General features: G+C 41.7%; 1 protein-coding gene across 5 annotated transcripts in view; it reads right to left on the bottom strand.

Moving 5' to 3' along the window:
- The window catches only part of USP40 (ubiquitin specific peptidase 40), a 44,929-nt gene that overhangs the window by 14,599 nt on the left and 17,387 nt on the right, over positions 1–12,943 (bottom strand). For all 5 annotated transcript variants that reach the window (XM_082225170.1, XM_082225172.1, XM_082225171.1 and 2 more), the window contains exons 15-21: positions 12,413–12,483; positions 10,731–11,050; positions 7,886–8,012; positions 6,684–6,741; positions 5,240–5,293; positions 3,146–3,234; positions 1,380–1,466 (exon numbers count right to left, since the gene is read on the bottom strand). In XM_082225170.1, coding sequence (XP_082081296.1) covers positions 1,380–1,466; positions 3,146–3,234; positions 5,240–5,293; positions 6,684–6,741; positions 7,886–8,012; positions 10,731–11,050; positions 12,413–12,483 — 806 coding nt within the window. The remainder of the gene's footprint in view (positions 1–1,379; positions 1,467–3,145; positions 3,235–5,239; positions 5,294–6,683; positions 6,742–7,885; positions 8,013–10,730; positions 11,051–12,412; positions 12,484–12,943) is intronic.

Below are 12,943 nucleotides of genomic sequence, written 5' to 3'. Positions count from 1 at the left end.
GACTCTCAGGCTGCATACCTGGCACATCAGGGGCAGTTACCCCATTTAGGACCAGGGAGTCCTCCACACTTGCCCGCCCCATCACCCAAAAACAGTACTTGTCTTGTCAGGATTCAACCTCAATCTGTTAGACGTCATCCATCCTCCAACCGCCTCCAGACACTCACACAGGACATTCACTACCTTCACTGGTTCTCATTTAAAAGAGAGGTAGAGCTGGGTGTCATCTGCATACTGATGAACACCCAGCCCAAACCCCCTGATGATTTCTCCCAGAGGCTTCATATAGATATTAAAAAGCATGGGGGAGAGGACGGAACCCTGAGGCACCCCACAAGTGAGAGCCCAGAGGTCTGAACACTCATCCCTCAACACCACTTTCTGGACACGGCCCAGGAGGAAGAAGCGGAACAATTGTATAACAGTGCCCCCAGCTCCCAGCCCCTTTAGACAGTCCAGAAGGATGTCAGGGTCAATGGTGTCAAAGGCCACTGAGAGATCCAGCAGAACTAGGAAACAGAACATAGAACCATACAAAAACACACACACATAAAATGTTAAAACCAGGAATTAGGTCAGTATTGTGGGAAGATGTATTCTTAATTGTCTGCATAAGTCTAACAGCAAACATACAATTTAAATTAAAAACTACCACTTCAACCTTAAAAAGGCCATGTTTAAGATTTTGTTTTTCATTCCCTATTACACTACACAGAACAAAATAGATATGTCATTTGCTCATAGCCTCATTTTATTTATTTATTTATTATTATTGTTTGCTAATCTTTGATTAGACTGATCAAATTATGTAAACCTAAAGAGCCAATTCATTTTTGCATTTTAAGATTGGTTTCTCCAGAGGAACATTCAATTCTGAGCCACTGTCTACAACAGCACTACAGTGCTATAGTGGTAGTAAAGGTAAAGGTAAAGGTACCCCTGCCCAAACGGGCCAGTCTTGACAGACTCTGGGGTTTGTGCGCCCATCTCACATCTATTGGCCGGGGGCCAGCGCTGTCCGAAGACACTTCCGGGTCACGTGGCCAGCGTGACAACGCTGCTCTGGCGAGCCAGAGCCGCACACGGAACGCCGTTTACCTTCCCGCTGGTAAGCGGTACCTATTTATCTACTTGCCCCCGGGGGTGCTTTCGAACTGCTAGGTGGGCAGGCGCTGGGACCGAGCAGCGGGAGCGCACCCCGCCGCAGGGATTCGAACTGCCGACCTTTCGATCGGCAAGCCCTAGGCGCTGAGGCTTTAGCCCACAGCGCCACCCGCGTCCCTATAGTGGTAGTACTAGAGTACAAAGTGGCCAAGCCAGAATTTTGAAATATCTTTGCAGCAATGTGTTTACACAGAATTTATAGCTCCTGTATTTACCTCTCTTACAGTTGTAGTCTCCTCCACCACTATCTCCATCTCTGGACTAGACTGAAGCTCATGGCCCACAATATAATACAGAAAAAGCTAGAAGAAAGATGATTAATCAGGTTTCTTACTCCATATACAGTTAAGCTTAGCATACTTCACATTTTAAGATTAAGGCATTTTATGGACACATAATCCAATACGGAATATGGCAGCCATGAAAATAAGTCATCAAATCAGTTTGTAATTTTTGTAAAGTTTGGCATTTAGTGACATATCAATGACCTAAAACGGTAACAAAACAGTCTTTCAATTAACAAAAGCTCCCCTGTTTAATCCTCTGGGGAAGAATGTTGCTTATCATAGGTGATTGGGGGGAGGGGAAATATTTCTATGTCTGAAATATGAATATTTGAATGTATGCATCCATAATGTGTTTTGAATTTAAAATGAAAGTATGTGGCTGAAAACAAGTGTAAGTGCACAATCCTACGTTCTTTGGGATGGCGTTCCAAGGGCTACAGAATTTAGTGGATCTCTCTCTCTCCACAGGTGGTGGAGGAGGGGAGGAGATCCACCTCCAGACTGGATGATCTGCCCTTGTAAGCCCCCTCTCGGACAGTATGGGGGGACGGACCACCATCTGTATTTCCCTGCCATTAATGCTCCAATAGCACAGAGGGCACGATGGAGGCATTCCCAAGGGTTAGATCAAATCCACTAGATCCAAAGCTCTCACATACGCCAAACACACTGCTGGAAGAAAGTACATTTATTTTCACTCCCACTGGACCAAAAAGAAAATATGCCTTCCCCTTACCTTCCACCCTGCCAGCCTGAGCCCACAAAAGCTTAGTGTATGACTGCTCATCCACCACTGATCCTCCCTCTCCCCAACTCAATAGGATTGCTCTGTAAATTCCTTTTTTCAACTGTATTTTTAGTTTGGGAGGGGCATAAGTTAATGGCAGAGCACATATACAAGATTTAAGGTTCATTCTCTGGTATCTTCAGTCAAAGGATCTAAAGCAGAAGGTTAAGAGTTACTTTCCACCTCCAGACACTATTGGGAACTGATGCTAGTCATTCAGACTACTATTTTGAACCCTGACAGTGTAAGTTTCATTTAGTTCTATGTTCAATAACTAGGGAGCAATGGTTGAATACATTACTGTTACCCCTTATAAGATCACAGTTTTTCTGAACCTAAACAAACCAAAGGTTCTGTTGATTGCTAAGAAAAGATTGACCCAGCACTGGGATTTAAGGAAACAATTTATAAACAAGACACTGTTATGTGGAATTTCAAAGGAAACTACTAATATTCAGTACACTAGCTGTGAACAATGCAGTGACATGCCTTAAACACACTGTGGGTGGAATCTAACACTACCATTCTGCTTGCATGACTGCTTTTCATCCAACAGAAGCTTCTGCTTATGTAAGAGGAAGATAGGCGATTTTCTCCCTACCCACTGCAGCCCTCTGCAAAACTGCTCCCGAGAGCTGGAGACCCTCTACAACAGCATGGAAGGTGGTAGAGAAACTGAATCTGGGAGGGGGAAATGAAAGAAAATTGCCTCCACTCAGCTTATTTTAGTGGAGGAATCCATGGGAACACACCATTGGATTAAACTTCAGCAAGGCGTGGGCTTCACCCAAAGGTACACTTATCTCATTCTGCCACTAACAGTGCCAACAACAAAATGACAAGAATAAAAATAGTGACAAATGTTTGCAAAAGCCCTTGTAAAACCTTCTTATACAGTTTGCCTTACCTCAGTGGCTGTTGGAGCTTTCCCAGAGCACAGTCCTAGAAGGCTTCCCATTTTCAGCTCTGCTTCTTTAACAGTATAATCCTCAGGCACTTAAGGAACACAGAATAATGCTTTGTTTTTTAAAGCAGTAATGTAAAAATTAATCAGGAAACTCCAAAATGCATTGCACCTCATACAAATTAGAAAGTCTGGGTTTAGACTTCTGTTTCTGGCCACAAACGTGGAAGTAGTTCCCCTGAGGCTCTCCAAAGCCTGAGGGAGGGAGGGGGGCTAGAGGAGGCTTATCCGGTCCCCCTCCTAAACCCCCCCCCCCCGAATTTGGAGGGGAGGGACGATGTGAGCCCGTGGATGCCTTCTGCAGCCAGCTTCTGCAGTCAATGGAGGTGGAAAACTTCACCGGAGGCAGGGGTGCAGGGCGCTGAGTTTAGCACGACCCTACCCAATGGACCAAACTGTAGTCTAAACCTCCCTTTAAATCCATCTCAGCCAAAAGAAGGGAACTCACCTTGAAACTTATCTATAGATCAGGAGGGGCCAACTACCAAGAGACTGTGATCTACTCACAGAGTTAAAAACTGGCAGTCAAAGTTGTTGAGCTTTTTTTAAGGAAGGTCCATGGGGGAGGGGTTGAGTTTTTTCAGGGAGGAGGTAAAATGTTGAGCTGTTTTTAGGGGAGTCACAATTGTTCAGCTTCTTTGGGGGGAGCCAATGATCTACCAGTGACCTATTGCAGATGTCCAGTGATCTACCAGTAGATCACGATCTATTTGTTGGACATGCCTGCTATTGATGATACCTAATAACACCATGAAAGTTGGCACTGATACGCCCAGGAACCTCTGCTTCCCAGTCCTTTACTCGAAATAGTTTAACATTTTATCATTAATTATTTTTTCTTTTCCATTGGCTGTTCATATTTCAGTTAGTGCTTGTACTGTTACTTAACTATAAGGTATTTTTGATAAATCCAATATAACTACTCTTCACTTTGCCAACCTACATAGATGTTAGTTTAAAATAATTATTCTTTCAAAGAACTTAATCCCCTGGTAACATGCAAATGCAAAGTTCCAATTGTTTTATTGTTGTTGGCAAATCCTTTGATCCTTTTCTCCAGATTTAATTCATTTCCTCTTTCTGTGAAAGCAATTCACAACAGTTCAAAGATTCCCTTTAGGCTGATCCTCCAGCTAAAACATTCTGCAATTCTTGCTTCTCTCTCCCCCCCCCCCCCCAGCTTCTGTTCTCATGCTTAGCCTCCTGGCTTCAGTAAAAAACAACACTAATCTCCTCTTTCTTACCCAGTGCCATGTGGGGGTGGGTTGTCTTTATTCCCTTGCAAATGTTAAAAGTTTAAAAATCAAAACACCCTTTCCCCTATTTACCAACAAGAATAAACTAATGTCTATGTAGCTGGGCAAAGGGAAGTGAAAGGGGTTGGCCTAGATGGCCCCTGGAGTCCCTTCCAACTTTACATTTCTATGATATAATATGCAATGCAACCATAAGGTGTAATCTACACACATATAAACCGTTCTGAAAATGCTTTTTTTACAGCATTTTAAAAAATACATTGAATTTTCCATAAGGCTCACCACCATCATCTAGTGTCACACTGTATATTGCACCCAAAACACACTTTAAACCATGGGTAGGCAAACTAAGGCCTGGAGGCCGGATCCGGCCCAATCACCTTCTAAATCCGGCCCGCGGATAGTCTGGGAATCAGCATGTTTTTACATGAGTAGAATGTGTCCTTTTATTTAAAATGCATCTCTGGGTTATTTGTGGGGCATAGGAATTCGTTCATTATTTTTTTTCAAAATATAGTCTGCCCGTCCCCCCCCCCCCAAGGTCTGAAGGACAGTGGACCGGCCCCCGGATGAAAAAGTTTGCTGGCCCCTGCTTTAAACTTTTTATCTGCTGCTGTATAGCTGAATCTGATGTCTAATTAAAAAAAGCTGCAAATAACATAGACAAAACAAATGGTTGCCTGATCATAAACCCTACTTCTTCTGTTTAAAAAAACGATAGCACAACCATAAACATACAGCTGCATTAAGCTGTATTTGGAGGGCTGATATGTGAGCTTACCTGGACAAAGAAGTTTTCCATTTTTGCTAATGGGCCTGAGACAGCTATTGTTAACTGCAGCATGAAAAAAGAGAATAAAGATGGAATCAATACAAATCTATGAAGTTTCATTTGCCTGAATTTTTCTTCACCTCATTAATAGAAAGACAATTTAACTGAATGGCCAATTGCTCCTCCAGGTTGGAATGCAGAACAAAATGTTGTTGTTGTTGTTGTTTAGTCGTGTCAGCCTCTTCGTGACCCCCTGGACCAGAGCACGCCAGGCACTCCTGTCTTCCACTGCCTCCCGCAGTTTGGTCAAACTCATGCTGGTAGCTTTGAGAACACTGTCCAACCATCTCGTCCTCTGTTGTCCCCTTCTCCTTGTGCCCTCATCTTTCCCAACATCAGGGTCTTAGTATCACAGAATTGTAGAGTTGGAAAGGACCACAAGGGTTATCTAGTCCAACTACTTGCAATGTAGGAATTTTTTTGCCCAGTGTGGGGCTCAAACCCACAACCTACAGATTAAGAATCTCATGCTCTACTGACTGAGCTATCCCTTCCAAGCCAGAGTATATGTGTTTCAAAATAGAGAAACAAATTTCAAACAATGAAATTAAATTAATTTGAGATTAGAAACATTTACAAAAATAGATACATGTGATGTTCAAGGGCATGTGTAAACATTTCCAGAAAATGAACTGTGTGGTTGGGGCAAATTGTCTTATTTTTAGAACGATTATAATGTTCAGTCTTTGAAACACAGTAAGCTCACAACTTATGTGCATTTAACTCGTGCACATTCAGCTTTATGTTTGTGGCAAAAATATAAATGGAAAGGGAGCAGGGTTCTGGGAAAGATGACTTTGGCCATCCCACCTGCCACTGAATCTAATGAGTTTTGTCTCTATGTGATTTTGGCTTTAGGTGTGATCTTCAGAATGTAACCCCTGTGTATGTCGTAGACTTACTGTAGTAGAAGGTGCTTGATCCCTCTGCCTTAATCACACAGGTGCTCTCATGCCTGTATAATAATATGCAATTACCATTTCTTCTGTCCATACCAAACATCTTCCCTTGATAGCTTTTGTATGTACACAAATACATTTTGTTAGCAGTTTCTGTTAGAACTGATAGAAACCCACATGCCTATTTTTTTATCTACGATTTAAACAAAAGAATAAATGGGTTGGATTAACATGTCCCATGCATATAATTCTGCTCCCAAGGTTGCTCCTGCTGGAGGAAATGCAGTTCAGGGTGAATGGAGGCTGTTTTCACCTACTCATCCTTCCTCCTGCAGCCGCCTATAGCCTCTTAAAAGCTGCCACAGAGGTAAGGAAGAAATGGAGGAAAATTCCTCCAGTAGCAGCTTTTGTTGGATCTGATACCACTTGATATCTTCAACACCTACTCTGAAATAACCAACTGAACAAAATTAAATTTTGCAAAACTGTTTTACCTAGCTCCTTGTCCAACTGCATTTCTTCTATTGCTTTAATCCTGATGTCTGCCATCACCTAAAATAAAAACCATTAATTAAATGCAAATGTGATTCAGCAAAGGAATGCAGATTTCATAAATATTTATGTTTTAGTACTTAACCCCCTTAACAGCTGATGGCTGAAACATTTTTATTAGCAGCCAAAAAATTCATTTTACTGCATTTCTTTTACTCCTATAAAACCTGGTATATTTTCAGATGAATAAGCTGAACAGGAAAAACCTTATATAGAAAAGTCAATCAGGTATGTTGACTATGAATATAGACTTTAATGTATTATTGAGCCAAAAAATGCAGCTATTTGCATTTTAAAAGAATCTCCCCAACTTGCATCAATTATGTTTCTCCATAACCTAATGAGCTATTACTAAAACATTTTTAACTTCCTTGACACAAAAAGTGTGTAATATGGAACTTGTTTACGTATTTTAATTGCATTTCAGTCCTTTTTTGTAACAGACTACATCACACTTCCCAACTTGTGTTCTTAAGATGCATGCAGGTAAAGGACAAGATGTCCAGTAACACATGTATTGGAATTATGCAAGGAGTCAGCTGCAAATACCAAACATATGTGCCCAAGTACAAACAGTAAATATATAAATACATCAGGTTGTATGAAACTAAACAGCACAAAGTGCTAGCACAATGTGGTTTCCCCCTCCTTCCCTTGCGTGTGCCCCTGCATCACCCCCTGAACTGCTCCAGAGGGTGGAGGAAACCCCACAGCAGATTTAGGGAGAAGAGGGGGTGACTGCTCTGCCGTGCAAGGAGAAATTCTTGTGCTGATGTACTATCTGTTTAACACTGTACCAAGTACAACCCATTTATTGAAGACAAGCAAAGCTATTTAAATGTATATCTGCCATATGTGTTTAGCACTTTAAACGTGTGTTTCTGTGCCCTAGTTTAAAAAGCAATGTGTGAATCAGTCCTCACATTCACAGCTGACACTAGGGGTGTTACAAATATATGCACATCTTCCTACTTTCCTATAAGCATCTAAAACACAAGCAGGCAAAAGTAACAAGGTAAACAGCTTTCTGGACTTGGACAATTTGGAAAGCAAAACAAAGTAGATGAGCTGAATTGAATGGAAGGAAATGAATCAGTGGAGATGAAATCTCTCAGAGCCGTGCAATCACAGTTGCTTTACTTACTGTTTCAATAGTTGCAGTAATTTTAACTTGTATCTCTTCAGCCTCCAATCTACAGAAATTTTTTACTTGTAACCAGCTGATATCATGCGTAAAAGCAGTCAAATTGCCGCCTGCCACATTCACCATGCTGCAAACAACACATGCTTAGAATGCATAATTGTGCACCACATGTAAGACAAAATGCAGGGAAATGAATTCTAAACAATGGTACTAATCTAAGCAACTAAATGACCCGTCAAGGTAGGGTCTCATTCTTATGTAATAAATTAATATTGCAAATATCAGTCACAGCACAACCCCAATCTCCCATTGTCATTAAGGAGACACTGTGGTGGGCAGTACTAGACATGCAAGTGTCAGAAGTCACAACACCAGGTGGTAAATTTGATTTTAGTCAGTATCATGTGCCTACTAGATTTCTTGTTCTTTATCCTTCTCCTCTTTTGGTTATTTATTAATTACTCAAACACTGCAATGAATATGTATGGCACACTTCTAAGTTAAGTAATCTTAGTGCCTTAATGTCTGCTCCAAGCAGATTTCAACCTAGATTTTAGTCCAAAGGAAAAAGATAACCAGCTGCATATCAAGATGAATGCAGTTGCACATACATATATTTAGTGCAAATCCGTTCAAACCTTTCAACCCATGGGCTACAGATCCCTTAGAATTCTAGGTCCAAAGGGTTTGGGGGCTTCTGACTGCTTGAAAAGTGTGGTGCAGAGCAATCATCTTTTGAAATCAGTGAGACTTTCAAGAGCAGTTTTTGATATGGCATAGCGTCCTTGAGGGAACCTGCAGAAGCTTTGGAACCCATCCATGGTAGCTATGATTTAAATCTGCTGGTGGCGATTTTTAGCCATATTTGCTGCTGATTGAGCCAACTGCGTTACTAACAACACTAGTTTTGGATAATCTGATGGACCGCTATACCTCAGGATGCAATGCTGGCATTTTTATGGCCAGCTCAGACCACAGCTGATAAAACACTTCAACGTCTATATGTTAATTTCCTGTACTGGAACATCCACCCATATATTTCTTAAAGTATGTCCTATGAATCCTATTCCCACAGAAACCCTTCAGGTGCCTTAAAATTCCAGTTTGACTGCACATAATCCTGGACCTAGATCCAGTCAAAGCCTGCTGACATCATGTATATGGGTACTAATGTGATGGGGCCAGCACAGAATCTCTAACAAAGTACACTGGAAATATGCATTCCCACATCAACAGAAATGAAACTATACAAAATGATACAAGAACTCTCAATATTGGTGGGTTTAGGTAATAAATGTGGGAATGAAACTAATTAAATTTAGGTTCTCTCACAGAAGTGGATCTATGGAAAGAGACAGAAAAGGCGGCAGTGTAATTTAGGCATCTTGAAAAAGAGCTCCAGCACAAAAGGATTAGAAGGAAATGTTGAAAAGGAAAGCAGATTCTGAAATACACATCCCAGTCACATTCAGAATTATTTACTGTAATAAATCCTTTTCATATAAAACTTCTCAGCTGGCATGACTTTTAGCAAATACTCTTAAATAGAGAACAAATCTCTTGCCTACATGTTCTTTGCCCTAAATCATGTAAGAGAGGAGGGAAAGAAAAGGGGCTCCACTGGGCTTTACGCCAGGCTGCAGCTACAGACTGATGGACCTTGCGCAATATATTTATGCTTCTGGTTGCAAAAACACTGTTACCAGCTGTGAGTCCTTGAGATAGTGGAAAGAGGTGGTGGTAGAAGGAGGACAACAGAATCCCACTTGAATTATATCAAAGATGTTTATAAAGTGGTGGCATGTGCAAAAAAAAAAAAAAAAAAAAAAAGCATTACTGTCACAGCCACTAGTAGGAGAATTCCTGTTCATGGTCCCAGGTAACCTGGAATAGGTGCCTTGCAGCACTCTTCAGGGCACACAGGGGGAGGGGGAGGTGAGAAAAAACTGGGAGCGGGAGGAGAAAGGGTTGAAATATTTCATTTCTCACTCTTCTGAAACAACCTGTCACTGTCAGCTTGAACCTGAAAGCCTTAGCAGGATGGAGCAAGACATTTCTAGAGAACAAGAAAGGAAAAAAGTGTCCTCTCCCACTGCAGGGTACAATGCAAGGCACAGCCCCCAACCCTAATAGCCTCTTCAGGGTTAAACGGGATTACGTAAGGCTCCTCCACCCCTTGTGGGCCACTTTGACAGGTGGGTGGAGTGCCTACCTGTCAATCACCTGGTGCCACCATGGCTTCAGGTGGCCAATCTTCAAAGGAACGACACTTTAAGTGCGCTCTAATTTTTTCCTTTCTTCCTTTGCAGTCTGGCTTAAACTCCAGACAGGCTGCAATCCCCTATCAAAATAGGGATTGCAGGTATCACCAACAAATCCCTACAAACCTTCCTTCTGGCAGGGATTGGCTGCACTTGGGAATTCTGATCAGGAGCTCCCAAGTGGAACCAGTCCCAGTACGGCTTGCATTTGGTGCCAAATTTAAAACGCACCAATAACAAACCCAGTTCGTCAGGAAGTTTCTTTGCCGTCACATCAACACCTGTCCCACACTTAATGTTACATATTAGGTAAAATATAGGGAAAACTGCCTCACGGGAAAATTAGGACCTCTGCTGAGTCTCCCTTGGATCACAGTCAAGAGCCACCTGTGTGAGTGGGCACTGAGACGACAATTTCCCATTCTTTCCTCATAAACTGCCCTCAATATTGCACGGGTCCTAGAGGGGTTTTTTTAAATCACCAAACACGTAACTGGCTTGTCAAATAGCTTTCCACCACTGAATTACACAATGAAACATCAAAGGAGAATAAATACTTAATCAATTCAATTCACAAGATTTACCTTTGGTCATGGCTGTCTAAAACTAGGATTGAGCTTCCATTCCTGAGCCCAATATTTCTGAGCGTCTGTTTCATATCTTCTTCAGGAATGACTTTCCAGTTTTCAGAGTCTTTCTCAGACCCTGAATGGTTCTTTAAGACAATCCCTTCGGGTGACATTAAAGCATCACAAATAGCTCTCAGGTTCGAACTACATGGAAATACATGCTGGGATTCCATAAATTGCTGTCCCACTCGTCCTTCGTTATGTCCAGCTAAACGAAGAACGTTTATAAGAACAGGTTCATGGTCAATGCCAGTCAGAACTTCCACTCCATCAACCTATAGAAACCAAGTAGAATTATCTGAGCGCAGATAATGAGCTGAGAGAACATTTAGTTAATGCTTCAAGTGCAGGTTTCTGTAAAACCATGGTCTTCCTTGTATGCCACAAGCAGTATACTATGAGCAATATCCTGAATTAATATTCAAAAATTTGTTAAGGTATAATAAAATGTGAAGGCTTTAATCAGGGAGTTGGCAAGCCTCTGTGTTGAAATATTTGATTGATTTCAAAGGCAGGTAATTTTACTGTATTCTTATTAAATCACTAAATGTTCATAAACATAAAGGTAAAGGTAAAGGTACCCCTGCCCGAACGGGCCAGTCTTGACAGACTCTGGGGTTTGTGCGCCCATCTCACATCTATAGGCCGGGGGCCAGCGCTGTCCGGAGACACTTCCGGGTCACGTGGCCAGCGTGACAAAGCTGCATCTGGCGAGCCAGCGCAGCACACGGAACACCGTTTACCTTCCCGCTGGTAAGCGGTACCTATTTGTCTACTTGCGCCCGGGGGTGCTTTCGAACTGCTAGGTTGGCAGGCGCTGGGACCGAGCAGCGGGAGCGCACCCCGCCGCGGGGATTCGAACCGCCGACCTTTCGATCGGCAAGCCCTAGGCGCTGAGGCTTTTACCCACAGCGTCAAAGCAGTAAATCATTCAAGTCAGATCTTAGAATCATAAAATTGTAGAGTTGGAAAGGACCCCAAGAGTCATTTAGTCCAACCCCCTGCAAAGCAGGAATCTTAACTAAAGCATTCAAATAGATGTTAGCATCCATTCATATGCAACTATTCAGAAGGGGGTGAAATGCCTCTAGGTAGCTTGCAGGTAAAAACATAATACATTACCACACCACAAATGTTTAAAATGCATAGCATGAACACCCAACAACAAAGTCCATTTTCAACCACAAATCAAAATAAAACACAGAACGCTCATAAAAAATCCATTTAGCCACTAGTTGAGAAAAAATGTGAGCTATACAATAGTAAAATTGGGGTGGGGGGGAGAGAACAACAGGGTTGATAGGGAGATCCAGTTGTGTGTGCTTGAGCCCTTGTGTAGGAAACTATTGTGGCTATCATTTAATTTTTGAGTTTTGTGAAAATTGAAATAATATGCACACAGTTGGCACAGGTAAGCAAACTCCTAACAAGAAAAGCAAATGACACAAGAATGATAGCAGAACAACAAGATACTGCCACAAGGAAATGAAACCAATGTTTCTTCTGGGCATAAACAGACTCTAGCCATTAATTAAGATATGGTATGCAATTCAACAAATAATAAGCTTTAAAGTGAAAACAAACTTTAAAAACAAAAAATTGTGTTTGTCCCATTCACAAGGTAGATAGTTTTGTACCTCTTTTCCATTCCACACGAATATATTGGCTCCATCAGAAAGTCCAATGCCACTCAACGTAGAATCATCCCCTGACAAACAAAATAGTTTTTTAACTCCAAAAAGACACACTGAAAAGTAAAAAAGCCCTTTAAAATTATATAAGCCAATTATGTCTAAAGAATCTCCAACAACATTTGACTTTGTTTCACTGTAAAGTGTAACTTTATTAGCTAAATGCTTTCTCCTTCTGAAACGGAGGAAACCCCCAAACTATGCAGCCCAAAAGCCAATTTACAGCATCAAGTTAATTAATCTGTATTTTTTAGTTAGGCTTGTTCTGATTTACAGTGGTGCCTCGCAAGACGAAATTAATCTGTTACGCGAGTCTCTTCGTCTTGCGGTTTTTTCGTCTTGCGAAGCACGGCTATTAGCGGCTTAGAGGCTTTAAGAAAAAGGAAACAAACTCGCAAGAACTCGCAAGACGTTTTGTCTTGCGAAGCAAGCCCATAGGGAAATTCGTCTTGCGGAACGACAAAAAACGGAAAACTT

The sequence above is a fragment of the Podarcis vaucheri genome (assembly GCF_965113315.1).
Source record: "Podarcis vaucheri genome assembly, chromosome: 1".
Lineage (NCBI taxonomy): Eukaryota > Metazoa > Chordata > Lepidosauria > Squamata > Lacertidae > Podarcis > Podarcis vaucheri.
This window is presented reverse-complemented; position numbering and strand designations above follow the sequence as displayed.